Source organism: Eutrema salsugineum, unplaced genomic scaffold (genome assembly GCF_000478725.1).
Source record: "Eutrema salsugineum unplaced genomic scaffold, Eutsalg1_0 scaffold_5, whole genome shotgun sequence".
Lineage (NCBI taxonomy): Eukaryota > Viridiplantae > Streptophyta > Magnoliopsida > Brassicales > Brassicaceae > Eutrema > Eutrema salsugineum.
The window spans coordinates 13,904,481-13,920,231 of NW_006256612.1; the positions used below are offsets into that span (position 1 = coordinate 13,904,481).

At 38.1% G+C, this 15,751-nt stretch overlaps 3 protein-coding genes across 3 annotated transcripts; 2 read left to right on the forward strand and 1 right to left on the reverse strand.

Moving 5' to 3' along the window:
- Positions 1-2,887: 2,887 nt before the first annotated feature.
- LOC18994299 (BTB/POZ and TAZ domain-containing protein 3) lies at positions 2,888-5,290 on the reverse strand. The gene is made up of 5 exons (XM_006417934.2): positions 5,119-5,290; positions 4,227-4,592; positions 3,981-4,111; positions 3,288-3,899; positions 2,888-3,203 (listed from the first exon to the last, which is right to left on the reverse strand). The coding sequence occupies exons 2-5, from the start codon at positions 4,560-4,562 to the stop codon at positions 3,074-3,076; spliced, it is 1,209 nt and encodes a 402-aa protein (XP_006417997.1). The 5' UTR covers positions 4,563-4,592; positions 5,119-5,290; the 3' UTR covers positions 2,888-3,073.
- A 1,747-nt stretch (positions 5,291-7,037) lies between these two features.
- LOC18994300 (pentatricopeptide repeat-containing protein At1g05670, mitochondrial) lies at positions 7,038-12,115 on the forward strand. The gene is given in 4 exon segments (XM_006417935.2): positions 7,038-7,708; positions 8,069-8,782; positions 9,780-9,827; positions 9,830-12,115. Coding segments are annotated over 4 exon segments (3,627 nt in total). The 5' UTR covers positions 7,038-7,063; the 3' UTR covers positions 12,050-12,115.
- A 1,402-nt stretch (positions 12,116-13,517) lies between these two features.
- Positions 13,518-15,504, forward strand: LOC18994302 (polygalacturonase). The gene is made up of 4 exons (XM_006417937.2): positions 13,518-13,958; positions 14,425-14,714; positions 14,831-15,059; positions 15,152-15,504. Exons 1-4 carry the CDS (start codon positions 13,518-13,520, stop codon positions 15,377-15,379), a joined length of 1,188 nt encoding a protein of 395 aa, XP_006418000.1. The 3' UTR covers positions 15,380-15,504.
- The last annotated feature ends 247 nt before the right edge of the window (positions 15,505-15,751 follow it).

The window sequence follows — 15,751 nt, forward strand, 5'->3', positions numbered from 1 at the left end:
AATCCATTCAAGCAGCCATGGACGTATATCGAGCTCCTTTGTCTAGCCCATATCTGCACACGACCATAGACGTTTAGGACTCCAATAGACACAGAGTAACAACAATGCTATATATATATAAGGATCTATACCTTCAGCAATATGAAAGCACCAACCAACTCTTTCAACTCAGAGAAAGTTGTCTTGAGAAGCTCAGAATTTTTCCTCCAGAAACATGTCCTCCAATATGCTTGAGTTGTAAGTTGGTGTGGGCGGAGGGACACCATCTTTATCATCAAGAAAAATCAGAATATCAATAAACCGATGTCTCAATATATTTATTAAGTAGACTTGGACATAATTGAAACAAACCGCATTACCTGCAGTTACAGAACGGACGTTGTTTCTGCTCATACTCAACTTTGCAACATGAAAACAGTGATGTTGCTGAAGGGATTATTCTTATGCCAAATCCAGGTAACTGATAAAGTCTTCATAGCTGCATACACATGCTCAATGTAAACTACACATTGTCACCGTAAAAGATTACTATTCATCTTAACGAAAAAAACACGTGCCAGTACCAGGGTAAACAACTAGGACAGACTTCCTGGCCTCGTTCTGTAAAGTTGACCATTCAACCTTGTCAATGACAAGAAATGTTTTCTAATCACACAAAGATATAGACATCGATGATTCATGTAATCCTTGTAATAGAAACATTGCTGCAAGCAAGAACCCTTGTATAGTTACATATCCGACAACATGGACTCGAAAATCTCTAGAAATGAGCAATATATAGAACCAACCTTAGGCCAAAAAAGTGGAGAGGAAGTTCAACAGAAGCATCCGGCGAATGGAGAGATTAAAGCCATTTGGCTTCTTACAAAAATTGAAATCCACGCGAAACTGGGAGCTAGCTCTCAAGTAACCTATGAATTTACAGTTTTTCAAATGTTCGAATTCTTCACATTGACAATAATATTGTCACAATATGAAGACAAGGAAAAGCAAAAATTGCAGCTTCATAATATTGTCGCCCACGACGGACACGGAATTGAAGGCAAGGAAAAACAAAAAAAAAATTACAGAGAGAACCGTAATCTATCCGAAAACAAGTCCTTCACTTTCAGGTTACGAGAGTCTGTCACAGCATCTTGACGAAAAGAGAAGGAAAATGATGATCCCGCCATCATCAAAGCTTTCGCCGGAACCGGTGTCGGCATCGTCATCGGCGCCGCTAACGGCGACGTTACTACTCTCGTCACCGGTCCTCATCACTGTCGGGAACGAGCTCCGTCTCTAATCACTGTCGGGAACGAGCTCCGTCTAATCGTGAAATGCTAACTAAAGTTTTCCAATTTTCCAAACAAAAAAAAAAAAAGTTTTCCAATCGATCGAAACCGAAACGTTGGCGTTTTGCCTCCAAAAGTGAGTCGAAACGATGACGTTTTGCCTCTTCCAGCCTAACCACTATGAATTTTGCTCGTATTTTGCCAAAACGCGGTCATGCGCGATTTTTTCGCGAGTGGACTATTATTTTATTATTAGTTTTTCTTCCCATTCGTTTTGTTTGTTATTAAATTGTCGTTTTGGTCGAAATTTAGTGAAAATAGTAGCATTGCTCCTAGCTCTACATTATTAACATCAATATATATGTTATTTGCGTTTCGCTTGTTATCGGTTGCCGTTTTGCTCTTTACAGATGTTCGACGAAACTCGATCGGCGAGGACAGTGAGCTCCGAAAGAAGAAAATTTCTTAGAGGAATCGAGTGATTGGAGCTACAAGTGGACAAAGACTTGATATGGGTCTTTGAGTTCAGCTATCCAATCTCCATTTCACAGTAAATTGGAAACAATGACTACTTTAGGAGTGTGATGCGAAACAATCTATGTGTATGTATTTGGCTGCAGATAAGGTAATCTTTGAACCCCTTACTGTTATTCGATAATCTCTAGGAAAAGCTAATAACATCACCATTGACAAAATGCACCAAAATGGGTCTTGTCGAATTATACTGAGTTTCCTCTGACTTATGTGATTCCTAATAATCGAACATGTCTGTATAGGAGGGATGTTGTTGCTGCATTTGAGATTGTGAAACGTACAAAGTGCAATGCCCTCTCAGGTTTGTCGTCTATCATCTCCTAGATGTCCTCTTACGGACCATCCTTTTTACTTGTCCAGCTCTAAAGTCTGCAAATGTTTTTCAGACACTAATGCTCTCTTTTGCTTTGTCTATATATATACTTCACCAATGGGTTCAGATCCCACATTTTCTGTGGATAACACCACTGGCTGTCAGTTATATGATCTAAGCAAAGACTCTAAGAAGTCCAACAAGGTAATAGCTGATTGATGACTACTTCTGGAGTAAAAACTCTTTTGTGTTGAGATACAGCTCTTCTCCAAGCACTTGTACTCACTGGCCAGTCTGGAGCTGCTATAGAATTATTAAAGGATGTCAACTACTGTGACGTAGAGATTTTCGAGGAGATTCTCATGAAAAAGTAAAAATATTTCTGCACTATTAATATTGTTCAAGAGCAATTCGATGCACCATAAAGCCCTTTTAAGCTTCTTAACCAGCTGTCTGAAGAGTCCAAATCAAACCTCAAGTTACGCAGATATTTAGTCCTGAGTTGATCATTGAATATCTCAAGGCAGGTTTTCTCGATGCTAACTTTTCATCTTATCTATCTTTTAGATTCTTAATTGTCGTAGAATACTACTAATTTGGCAACCGCGTTTTGATGTTGGTATTGACTGAAGATAACTATATCATTGTATATTGTGAAACTATGTAGATTTTGACAGGCTTGGATTTCTCGGCTGTCAAAATTTGCAGCAAAGCACAAGAAGAAGAAGGAACAAGAAATACGTAATTAAGCACACAATGACACCAATCAACAGAATTATTATATGCTTTCGCTTCTGAGGAAGAATGTCCAATAGGTATATACAATGTTTGTTCCCAAAAAAAAACCCACTATTTTGCGCCTTGTTCGTGCGCAATATACACTTTACCCTGCGCACATAGTCGTTATCACTTTCCCTTGTATATTTACACTTTTATGACTCTAAAACCTGTCCTATTTCACACCAGAAGAACGTGAAGAGAATGGCCCAAGACTGTTCTTCGCTGTAATAACGTTTTCTGCAAGCAATCGCCACTTTGATTCTTCTTTTTTGCTAAGCTTCTTCATTTTCTCCTTGAAGTTACTACAAGATTCGAAAACAGTGATTACAATCTGTATCTTTAAGATTGGAGTAAGTGTCTGTCATCTGTAATCATTTGAAACTTACAGGCAAAGAGGGACCTCGCAAGAATCAGAATCATCACAGATACAAGAGTGAAGCTGAAGAAGCTGCCACATCCGTTTGCAATGAGGACATGAAACCCTAGACTTGCATCCCAAGAAATGTCGCAGTGCACCTTCAACTCCTTTACACACTGGGAACTTACACACGGCTTGACTTCCTTTGAGGGCTTTATCACGAGGTCCAATTGTCCCACAACCTTCTCTATATATGTGGACAAGAGCTTCCATGGCTTCATAAAGTTCCAAATACATTTTCCTCTCCTCGAGTCTTCTCTCTCTTTCTTCTTTCCGTGTGTCTGCTTCGACGACTGCCTCAACAAGCTCTTGTTCGAGCATAGGATTAGCCCTTTTCATCACTCTCCATCCCTCTGTTGAAGATATAGATTTGAAGTCTTTGATGATTATCGAAAAACATACAAAGCAAATCCTCGTGGCGTCGCAGTTTCTTGCCAATTGGAGCACGTCAATCACATTCTCCTTGTCAATCCATCCTTCGAGAACCTCTACACAAACTCTTTTAAGAGATGGGACCGAGTAGCAGTGTGACAGAACCAACAAATGGAGCACAAACTTCTCCATTTCTTCCTCCTCGTAGCTGCAAAAATTTAAATCAGGCATGCTTCAGAAGAGAAACTAACAGTGGGGGAGCAATTCCATTTGAAGACATAGGACATACCAGGACGAGTACAGAAACCGAATGAAAATGTAGACTGCTTCATAAGGCACTCCGGGGATTTTGAGGTATGTGTTTCCTTTCTTATCCCTTGACTGATTTAGAATACTTGCCATTACAGGTGAGGCTGCAGCCTGCAATAAACAAAACCTTGTTATATCCTTCACGTGAGTAAGTGACCAATTAGAGGTTGCATATTGTTTCTCTGACATGAGTTAAAAACCAGATTAATATCTTAACAGAACTCACCAGGACACTTGAATGGGCTGGAAAATGAGCTTTGTTATCGACTTCGACATATGTATCTGCTCCAATTGCTTCTGTGAAAAGCTTATCCCAAGTTTCTACTGCTTCTTTGGGCACAAGGCATGATAAGCTCGAAGGTTTCCTTCTGGAAGCTTGAAAACGCTGGTATGTTATACATGGAAGAGGAGGAGGTTTCGGAATGTTCTTGGTACTAGACATTGTTGTTGGTGCATTAGATTGAAACAGAGCCAAATCAACATCACCATCATCAGCTTGCGAGAATGTATCATCGCCATGATCAGTAGATACTGAATAAGTATGGACTTCTGAAGAAGCCATCAAATCAAACCCGCGAATTGACAACAGGTTCTGTTACAGAGAGGAAGAGAGGACGTGAGTAGGAGATAAAGGCAAGAAACGGTTCTCAATCTGTTGAGATCAAATGCATTATGCAAGAAGAAATTCAAAAGTTATTTCAAGAATCCTACTTGAGCAAACCATCGAACACAAAGTTAGCAACTTTTTCAGCAATCAATGTTTTTTTTAATTTCTAATTCAAAAAGATCAAACAGAGACCCGCGCAGGAATAACTCGAAACGTGAATTTGATTTAGAAACTCGGTCTTCGTAATTAGTATCATTAATTAGCTATCAACATGAATGACAATCTAGAGGCAGAAACAGAGATTATCAAGACCAAGAAATGAAAGGAACAAAGAGCAAGAACATTCTGGTGACCCAAGAAATCAGATCAACAGATTAAACTATACGGAAAGATTCTCAGTCATGAAAAGAAAGAAATCAAACCCAGAAAGTGGAACGAAGAAAAATGAGAAACCGAGGTTTTCAGTAAGCAAGGAGAAGAAGGAGAAAGGAAGAATCATTTTCATTCTTACCCAGAAAGTGAGAATCCGAGGTTTAGTCAAGATTCGGCACAAGAATCATCTCTTTGATCATACAGTATCTAAGTGAAGTTCGCAACCATTAATCTTCAATCACGAGCTCGCAAAGGGATTTATATTAATCGTAAGGAGAGAGAGAAGAGAGAGAGAGAGAGAGAGAGAGAGAGAGAGAGAGAGAGAGAGAGAGAGAGAGAGAGAGAGAGAGAGAGAGAGAGAGAGAGAGAGAGAGAGAGAGAGAGAGAGAGAGAGAGAGAGAGAGAGAGAGAGAGAGAGAGAGAGAGAGAGAGAGAGAGAGAGAGAGAGAGAGAGAGAGAGAGAGAGAGAGAGAGAGAGAGAGAGAGAGAGAGAGAGAAGCTTTGGTGCCAAGTGGTTTCGTCGTAAATCACAATACAGAAATCAAAGGACACGGAAAGTAGCAAATTTGCATACAAAACGTCTACCAAACGTCGCCGTTTGAACTGGGAGTATGAACAAATTATTCGCCACATTCTGATATAAAGACAAATGGGTGAAGAAAAAGCAATCTAAGAAAAGAAAAAACAGCAGAAGCGGAAAAATGAAGGCCACGAATGATTCATAAAATTAATTTTATAACTCTAGATTGATTTTGAGGGAAAATATAAGATTGAAAGACATATATGGCTGATCTTGAATTGCACCACAGAGGCACAGACTAAAGTTAGTGATCCTTGTCACCATATTTTTTGTTTTATGTCCCTCACCGGTTAATTATATAGAATCCAATCTGCATTCTTATCACATTATCTTACCGATTAGCCGGTGAGAAAAACAAAAAAACAATACCGACCAACTAATACGATAGAAGCTTATTAGAATGATACATATAAAAAGGATAATTAATTAAGATTTAAAAATAATAACTAATATTAACATTATTTAATTGTTTAATTATATTAGACAGTAAGTTTACTTAAAATAATTTGAGTTAGAGAAATTAAGTTAATATTGTCTGAAAAGAAAAAAAAAATCAGTGATTTGACCTCTTTTCTATTTTGATAATAACCAAAAAATTTTTTTCACGAGTTTCCACTGGACGGGAAAAGTTAGGAAAAAATAGGTGGTAGGGGTCAAATTCCAGCTTTTATTTTCCTTTTATATTATAGAAAAATTAATTTATAGTGAGCTCAGGAGGCTTGGCGGTGAAGGATACAAATGATTCGCAAATAAGCGAGCACCACGTGGATGGATGGGGTTTCAACTTTCAGGTGGGACGGCGTTGAACCGCAGTAAGTCGTTTCTCTCTTTTTTTCGGAGATTGGGTTCGTGATTTACCTTTGAATCTTTAGGCCCATTAATAGAATTGGAGGCCCAACTAATGGATCTCCAAAAGCCCAGCAACAGTGCCAAACAATGAACTAAACTTTTAAAAATTTAGATTCGGAAAAATGACGGACATAAATATATTGTTTATCAGTTAAGTTTTTAATATTTAAATAAATTAGTTAAGTTTAAGGTTTTGTTAACAAAAAGAAGAAGAAGTTAAAAAGCTATTATAATTAATTAGCTTTGATTTCAGATGGGTGAGATGGATTGCATAAGCAATGACATCACAGTAGTATATAGCTGAGATGCAGCGTCTCTCTCACGGAAGATGACAAAATGAATTGCGAATTTTTGATACATTAGATATATTAATTGTACACTCGTGGTGTCACATGCTAACGATAAGCTAATAAGATACAATAATTATCTCAACATAGATTGGTGGGTTGCATTATCATCAACCTCGGTCTCTGTTCAACACATCTTGGTCGCCACGAAACCTTTACCTTTTTGGATTCTAGTCCAAGAAATTGCCCCACCAAAGCCGTAGTCAAACAAAGTCATCTGATCCAATCTTGTGGCTATATAAACACATCCACTCATCAAACTAGAGTAAGTAAGAACAAAAGAGAAGAGATAGACCGAAAAAAGAAAAATGAGACAAGGATCTCATGTTATCGTCTTGCCTTTCCCAGGACAAGGCCACCTAACTCCAATGTCCCAGTTCTGCAAACGCTTAGCTTCAAAGGGTCTTAAGCCCACTTTTGTCCTCGTCTCCGACAAACCCTCTCCGCCATACAAAACAGAGATTGACTCAATCACTGTCTTCCCCATCCCAAATGGCTTCAAAGATGGCGAGGACCCATTACAAGACCTCGATGATTACATGGAAAGAGTAGAACGCAGCATCAAAAACTGCTTACCGGAGTTGATACAAGACATGAAGCTGTCGGGAAATCCTCCTAGGGTTCTCGTGTACGACTCCACCATGCCGTGGCTTCTTGATGTAGCTCATGGTCATGGTTTGAGCGGTGCCGTATTCTTCACGCAACCTTGGCTTGTCTCAGCTATTTACTACCATGTTCTCAAGGGCTCCTACTCTGTACCGTATACAAAGTACGCTCACTCGACGTTAGCATCTTTCCCTTCGTTTCCTATGCTGAATGCGAAAGATTTGCCGTCTTTCCTCTGCGAATCGGCCTCTTACCCGAATATGCTAAGGATTGTGATCGATCAGCTCTCAAACATTGATCGAGTCGACGTAGTGTTGTGTAATACTTTCGACAAATTGGAGGAAAAGGTACTGAAAATATATTACTTTAAAAAATATCTAATTATATCAATTGTTATCCAAAAATTAAATTATTTGTTGAGTTTGTTCTTAGAAGATATTTCTATAAATATCTATGACTTTTTTAGTTCACAAACTAGATTCATATGTAACTTTGAATTTGTTAGGTGATATAATTAGATTTTAGATTAATAAATTTCATTTGCACATATTAGTCATTAGAGATATTTTTGTCGTATATTAAAACATAAACTCAAAATTTGATGGAAAAAGAATTCATGATACTAATTGGGACATTCTTTTTCCTAATATTCTTTTTTCCGATTTTATCTATGGTTAATTTGATTTTCTTTTTTTGGCTGCTTTTAGTTGTTGACATGGGTCCAAAGCTTGTGGCCGGTCATGAACATAGGACCAACAGTTCCATCAATGTACTTAGACAAGCGACTACCCGAAGACAAAAACTACGGATTCAGCCTCTTCAATGCGAAAGTCGCTGAATGCATCGAGTGGTTAAACTCAAAGCAGCCTAATTCAGTTGTCTATGTATCATTCGGAAGTCTGGTGATTCTAAAAGAAGATCAAATGTTGGAACTCGCAGCAGGTCTAAAACAAACCGGATGTTTCTTCTTGTGGGTTGTGAGAGAGACAGAGACTGACAAACTTCCAAAAAACTACACAGATGAGATCGGTGAGAAAGGATTGATTGTAAGCTGGAGTCCTCAGCTTGAAGTTCTTGCGCATGAATCAGTGGGTTGTTTCTTGACACATTGTGGATGGAACTCGACGTTAGAAGGGTTAAGTTTGGGAGTTCCAATGATTGGTATGCCTCATTGGACTGACCAGCCCACTAATGCCAAGTTCATGGAGGACGTGTGGAAGGTTGGAGTTAGGGTTAAGGCAGAAGATGATGGGTTTGTGAGAAGAGAGGAGATTGTGAGATGTGTGGGAGAAGTTATGGAGGGAGAGAGTGGGAAAGAGATTAGAAAAAATTCTGAGAAATGGAAAGTTTTGGCTCGAGAGGCTGTTTCTGAAGGAGGTAGCTCTGATAAGAGCATTGATGAGTTTGTTTCAATGATTTTTTGATCGATATAATTTGAGATGTTAGAAAGTAATTTTCTAGTGCAAAACTTCTTTATGAACATTACAATTAGGCTATTATGATATGTCATTTAGATTTCAATTCTTTTCAATTGTTGTTTTTGTTGTTATAAGGATAGTTTCTCATTTGTAAATCCACAACTCTCTATGCAAAATTCCAAATGAGAAAATGTGATTTAAGATTTATTATTTATAAAACGAGAACTTTTTGAAAATTCTATAAGTGCCATATTTTGAAAACTCAATATGTATGTGCCGTGTGATCAAAGGACTTCTTGATTTATCCAATCATACCTTCGCTTTCAATGATTATTGGCAAAATCTGCCAGAAAGTTTTCCATAGTTTGCAAGTTCACCTGAATCTTTTTATAAGTTGACTATACACCCCAATTTGAGTGTCAGGAACATTTGTATGATTACAACATTCAGTAGAAGTTTCTAAATGATACACCCAGCGAATCAAATCCAATTTGACTACCAGGAACATTTGCATAATTACGAAATTCACCAGGAACTTCTTGAATAGGAAATGCAATACTTCAATGAATTATATCCCCCTTCCCCCCTCCTCCTTTAATGGACCCATGTAAAATATCCTCATTAGATGGGCCTAAATTATCTTCTTAACGGACTTTAATTTTTAATTCTTAAGAAAATTGTTTTAGTTTTAGAATGACTGTTTGGCCCAAAATTGATCGTCGTTCTCAATCGCACGCTGTGTGTCCTTCGTTTTCAAAAGAATGGTCTTTTTCTTCTCAAGGGGATACTGGGAGAGAAAATAAAAAGTTCATTTTTCTTCGTTATTGTATGGGTTTCGATCAAATTCTTACAGTTTCCCGTTGCATTCCTATGATTCACTCGTTTCACACCAAACCCACGTCGAAACGCCATCACCCGCTTTGTGCCAGTCTTAGATTTTAGGGTTTATCGAATCGAGCGAATAACTTTTCTTCTCTTCATGCCTCGACTGTATACTTAGCTCGCGGTTGTTGATGGAACGATGAAGCAGCCATCAATTGTGTCCCTGTAATGAAGAGAGGTACCATTTCTGCCTTTGGAAATTTCATTCAGCTCTTTTCACTTCGGTCTTTCCGAGATACTCCCAACGCTCGTGGACTCAGTTTCTCGTCGGTAACTGAGATTAGACCATTCCCTGATTACTCTCCGAAGAAACCTTCAGTTAGAGACACTGAATTGGTACACCATATCACCAACGTCATTAAGCTGCGTCGGGCTGAGCCTCTGAGGCGGAGTTTGAAGCCATACGAATGCAAGTTCAGGACTGATCACTTGATTTGGGTTCTCATGAAGATTAAGTCTGATTACAGGTTGGTTCTTGATTTCTTCGACTGGGCACGCTCTCGCCGAGACTCCAACCTTGAATCTCTTTGTATCGTCACTCATTTGGCTGTGGCGTCCAAGGATCTAGTACTGGCTCATTCTCTCATGAGCAGTTTTTGGGAGACACCAAAGTTGAATGTTACTGTTTCATTTCTACAGTTTTTTGATCTTTTGGTGTACACCTACAAGGACTGGGGTTCGGATCCTCATGTATTCGACGTCTTCTTCCAAGTACTCGTTGAATTTGGAATGCTTCTTGAAGCGAGAAAAGTCTTTGAGAAGATGTTGAGTTACGGGTTGGTTTTATCTGTTGATTCCTGCAATTTATACCTTGACCGTCTTTCGAAAGACTGCAATCAATTTGCAGCGGCTGTTATAGTGTTCAAAGAGTTTCCTGAAGTGGGTGTCTGTTGGAATGTTGTTTCTTATAACATCGTTATTCATTGTATTTGTCAACTTGGGAGGATAATCGAAGCCCACCATCTACTCCTGCTTATGGAGTTGAAGGGCTACACACCTGATGTAATCAGTTACAGTACAGTGATAAATGGATACTGTAGATTTGGGGAACTTGGAAAGGCTTGGAAGCTCATTGAAGAAATGAAACGGAAGGGTCTGAAGCCAAATTCTTATACTTTTGGTAGCATAATTCTTTTGCTCTGCAGGACTTGTAAGCTAGCCGAAGCAGAAGAAGCTTTTCGAGAGATGCTAGGGCAGGGCATACTTCCTGACACTGTAGTGTACACAACTCTTATTGATGGTTTCTGCAAGCAAGGGAATATTCGGGCTGCATCAAAGTTTTTTTATGAGATGCACTCTCTGGATATTACACCAGATGTTTTGACGCATACTGCTATTATATCGGGGTTTTGTCAGATTGGTGACATGGTGGAGGCTGGTAAACTTTTCCATGAAATGCTTTGCAGGGGTTTAGAACCGGATAGCATTACTTTTACTGAACTTATTAATGGATATTGCAAAGCAGGGCAGATAAAAGATGCTTTTAGTGTCCACAACCACATGATTCAGGCTGGGTGCTCCCCGAATGTTGTCACGTACACCACATTAATTGATGGGCTCTGTAAGGAAGGGGACTTAGATTCAGCTAACGAACTTCTCCATGAAATGTGGAAAATAGGTCTTCAACCAAATATATTTACTTATAATTCCATTGTCAATGGCCTATGTAAGTCGGGGAATATCGAGGAGGCAATCAAACTTGTTGGAGAATTTGAAGGTGCAGGAGTGAATCCAGACACTGTCACTTATACAATCTTAATGGACGCCTACTGTAAAGCAGGGAACATGGCTAAGGCTCAAGAGATTCTGAAGGAGATGCTTGGGAGAGGGCTTCAACCTACTGTTGTCACATTTAATGTCCTAATGAACGGCTTTTGTTTGCATGGGATGTTGGAAGATGGTGAGAAGCTTCTAAATTGGATGTTGGCAAAAGGTATAGCACCTAATGCAACTACATATAATTCTCTCGTGAAGCAGTATTGCATTAGAAGTAACCTGAAGGCAGCAACTGCCATTTATAAAGACATGTGTTCTCGGGAAGTAGGACCTGATGGTAAGACTTATGAGAATCTGATTAGAGGCCATTGCAAGGCTAGGAACATGAAGGAGGCATGGTTTTTGTACAGAGAAATGAACGAGAAAGGATTTAGTGTCTCCGCCTGCACGTATAGCGCACTCATTAAAGGATTCTTCAAGAGGAAGAAATTTGTGGAGGCGAGAGATGTTTTTGAGCAAATGAAAAGAGAAGGATTAGCTGCAGATAAAGAAATTTTGGACTTTTTCAGTGTTACAAAATACAAGGACAGGAGGGCAGATACAATTGTAGATCCTGTTGATGAAATTATAGAGAATTACCTTGTAGATGAGGAACTAAGGGAAGCCAATTAGGACATCTCCAAGAGAGATTTCATATCTTCAAATTTGAAATTATATGCATTCTAAAAATTAGTCCTTACAGTTATCTAATTTAAAAATTATTAGTTATGTTTGTTTATCATTTTAATTCTATAATTTTATGTCTTGTAATTATTTCAGTCTTTCTATAACTTTATGTCTTGTAGAGATGATGATACCAGTTTTTTTTAATAAACATTCAGTAATTTGTGTGTTCTTTACAAATAACATGAATTTTGAACAGAGTATGTTATTTTATCCAGTGACAAATTATATTAATAGATGATATCATATTTTATCAACTATATTTCTTGTTGTTGTTAGTTTTGGCATCTCATCATCTTAATAATCCGAGAGCTCCGGCGTCTCTTTCTCCGTCAACTGCTGCGCCTCTTCTCCTCCACTCACATGTGACTGATTTTTTTTTTATGCTGCTTCAATTTCATTTCATAGTGTTTATACTTCAAACATATATTATCCGACTCGTGTAAGCATTTAACGGACTGGTCAAAAAAGCCATTCTATGTTTCTCATATATTAACTAATTTCAAATTTCCAACTTACAAGTTTGTATTCTAATATCTTTGATTTTTATATTTTTACGAACTTGACGAACTAAATTTGAGTATTTATATTCACGAGAATAACAAATATGTATAATTTTAAAATTTTATTAATAAAATAGTGAGTCGGAAATAGTATATTCTAGATATAAAACAAAGTAATTAGAAATTTCACACTATTTAATAGCAATAAATCACATTATTTCCATTTACTTAATTTTATCTTTCTCAGTCTCATCTACCTAATCAAATAAATAAATACATGTGGTCGCATATAAATAAATAAATATATATAATTATATAAATTGACTTTCTTTCATTTTGTTCAGAATGATTAACGACTATGATTGTTAGTTTCAATAATGTGCGAGCTAGTTAATCACATGTCTTTTTTTGGGTCAACAGCTAGTTAACCACATGTTGCACATCTATTTATTTACATTTTTAAAAATTCTATTCTACAGTTCACAGTAATTAACGGTATGGTCGATTTTTGGTCGTGACGTGCATATCAGCATGTATATATATAAAAGTAGTGAATCAACCCCGTTTAGTAAGTTCCAACGTATTTTCTTATACATCAATAATAAAAGCAACATATACAAATTACCAAGAATGATATGTACCTAGAATAGGTGAAATTGATTATTTGCAAAATTTTCATCGTTACTACAACGACCGTTGCTCCTAAAAATATTATACCAACCATGTGTGCACCTAATGATTGGAAATGTAAACTCTTTTATCAATCCCAAATAATTTCACAAACTCCTTATCATATAGACAGCACATGTACTAAGTTGTACCATAGATCAATAACGAACCATTCACGCACTATATAACACCCATGCATCAACACCAATACAAACACAAACTCAAATCTTACATGCACATATAAAATGACGAAATCAAAGAGTACATTACCACTTCTCTTCACACTCCTGATCACCTTCATCGATGCTTCAACTGGCGCATCCAAGGTATTCAACGTCCTTAACTTCGGGGCCAAACCGGACGGAGTCACGGATTCGACGGCAGCCTTCCTCGAGGCATGGCAAGCGGCTTGTGGCTCGGCAGCTTCAGCAACTATGATGGTTCCAACCGGTACATTTCTGGTGAAGGGAATAACGTTTGGAGGGCCATGCAAGAGCAAGCTCAAGTTTCAAGTGGCCGGAACCGTCGTTGCTCCGGCAGATTACAGGGCATTTGGAAACTCCGGCTACTGGATTCTCTTCAACAAGGTTAGCAAATTCTCACTTGTCGGTGGGACTTTCGACGCTCGCGGTAGTGGGTTCTGGTCTTGCCGGAGATCTGGTCAGAATTGTCCTCCCGGTGTTAGGGTATGCAATTCTTCTCTATCTCTAGCTAGTTTCTTTTTTATATATGCATACTCACATATATATATATATATATGCGTGATATAATAAATTATGTAAAAACTGTTTTAGTCACAAATATATACGTATGTGTTTACGTTAATTATGTATGGGTTGGGTTTATAGTTTTAAAATAAGTATATTTTAAAACGACAATCCAATGTATTTAAATACTTGTAAACATAAACAAGCAAACAAGATACTTTTTTCCGTTACCATTTCGCTTTCACTTCGTGATTGTTTTAAGAAATGTTCGATAGAAGTATATATACACAAAAATCTAACATTCATATATACATACATAAGACGCAAGCACTATATATAATGCAAAAGAGCAATCATAGCCTTAATCATTAATATTCATTAGTATAATAGTCAATATTTGACCCGCGAAACCAATCTCATAAATCTTTGATATGCATTATTGTAGTCCATAACGTTCAACTCGGGAAAAGACGTGATCATAAGTGGAGTGAAATCGTTGAACAGCCAAGTCTCCCATATGACCCTCAACGGTTGCACCAATGTGGCCGTCCGTAACGTAAAGCTACTGGCTCCCGGAAACAGCCCAAACACCGACGGCTTCGGCGTTCAATTCTCCACCGGAGTCACATTCACCGGAAGCACCGTTCAGACCGGAGACGATTGTGTTGCAATCGGTCCTGGTACCCGCAACTTCCTCATCTCCAAACTTGCGTGTGGCCCAGGTCACGGGGTTAGGTATGTGTATATATATTACACAACCCTCTATTTTTGTATTTTTATTATGTGCATGTAATAGGTCTTTATATTCCGTAACAAGATTATGAATCTGTATATATGACTATGTCTCGCAGCATTGGGAGCTTGGCGAAGCAATTTAACGAAGCCGGGGTAGAGAACGTGACAGTATCGAGTTCGGTATTCACCGGAACACAAAACGGTGTGAGGATCAAGTCGTGGGCGAGGCCGAGCAACGGTTTCGTTAATAACGTCTTCTTCCAAAACCTAATCATGAAGAACGTCCAAAACCCTATCATTATCGACCAAAACTATTGTCCTTCCCACCAAGGCTGCCCTACCGAGGTATATATATTTTGATCAGACTAATCCAATAATTATATATGTTTATGGAAATGATCTAATAATTTAAGATTTATATATGCGTATGTATATAGCATTCGGGGGTAAAGATTAGTCAAGTGACGTACAAGAATATACGAGGAACGTCTGCGACACAGCAAGCGATGAAGCTGGTGTGTAGCAAGAGCAGTCCATGCACAGGAATCACATTACAGGACATCAAGCTTACTTACAACAAAGGAACTCCTGCTACCTCCTACTGTTTCAATGCTGTTGGGACTAGTCTCGGTGTTATTCAACCTACTAGTTGTCTAAACCGTTAAAATCATATATTCTTGTTGTAAATTTATTTGGAAATGGTAAATAATGTTAATAGGGGAGGGATTGTGTATTTTTTAAAAACCTTTTAACCGCTGTTACCGTGAATATAAGATTCAGAGAAGGATGATCCAAATAGTTTTGTACCGAAAGTGCTTGTTTTCCGTAATAAAGCCTATCGTCACCAATAAGATACAATTATTTTTTGTAAATAAAATGTTGTTTTCAATATAACTAACAAAGTGGAAGACTTTGACTTGTCACAATCACCTAGTGCTTGTTTATTTTCACTGTTTTGTCATGAAATGCTTGAGTTGGACAGCTAAAATATGTAAACTGAATTGCTGAGGCAGGTTTCCCCAAGTCTCAAGAACGGC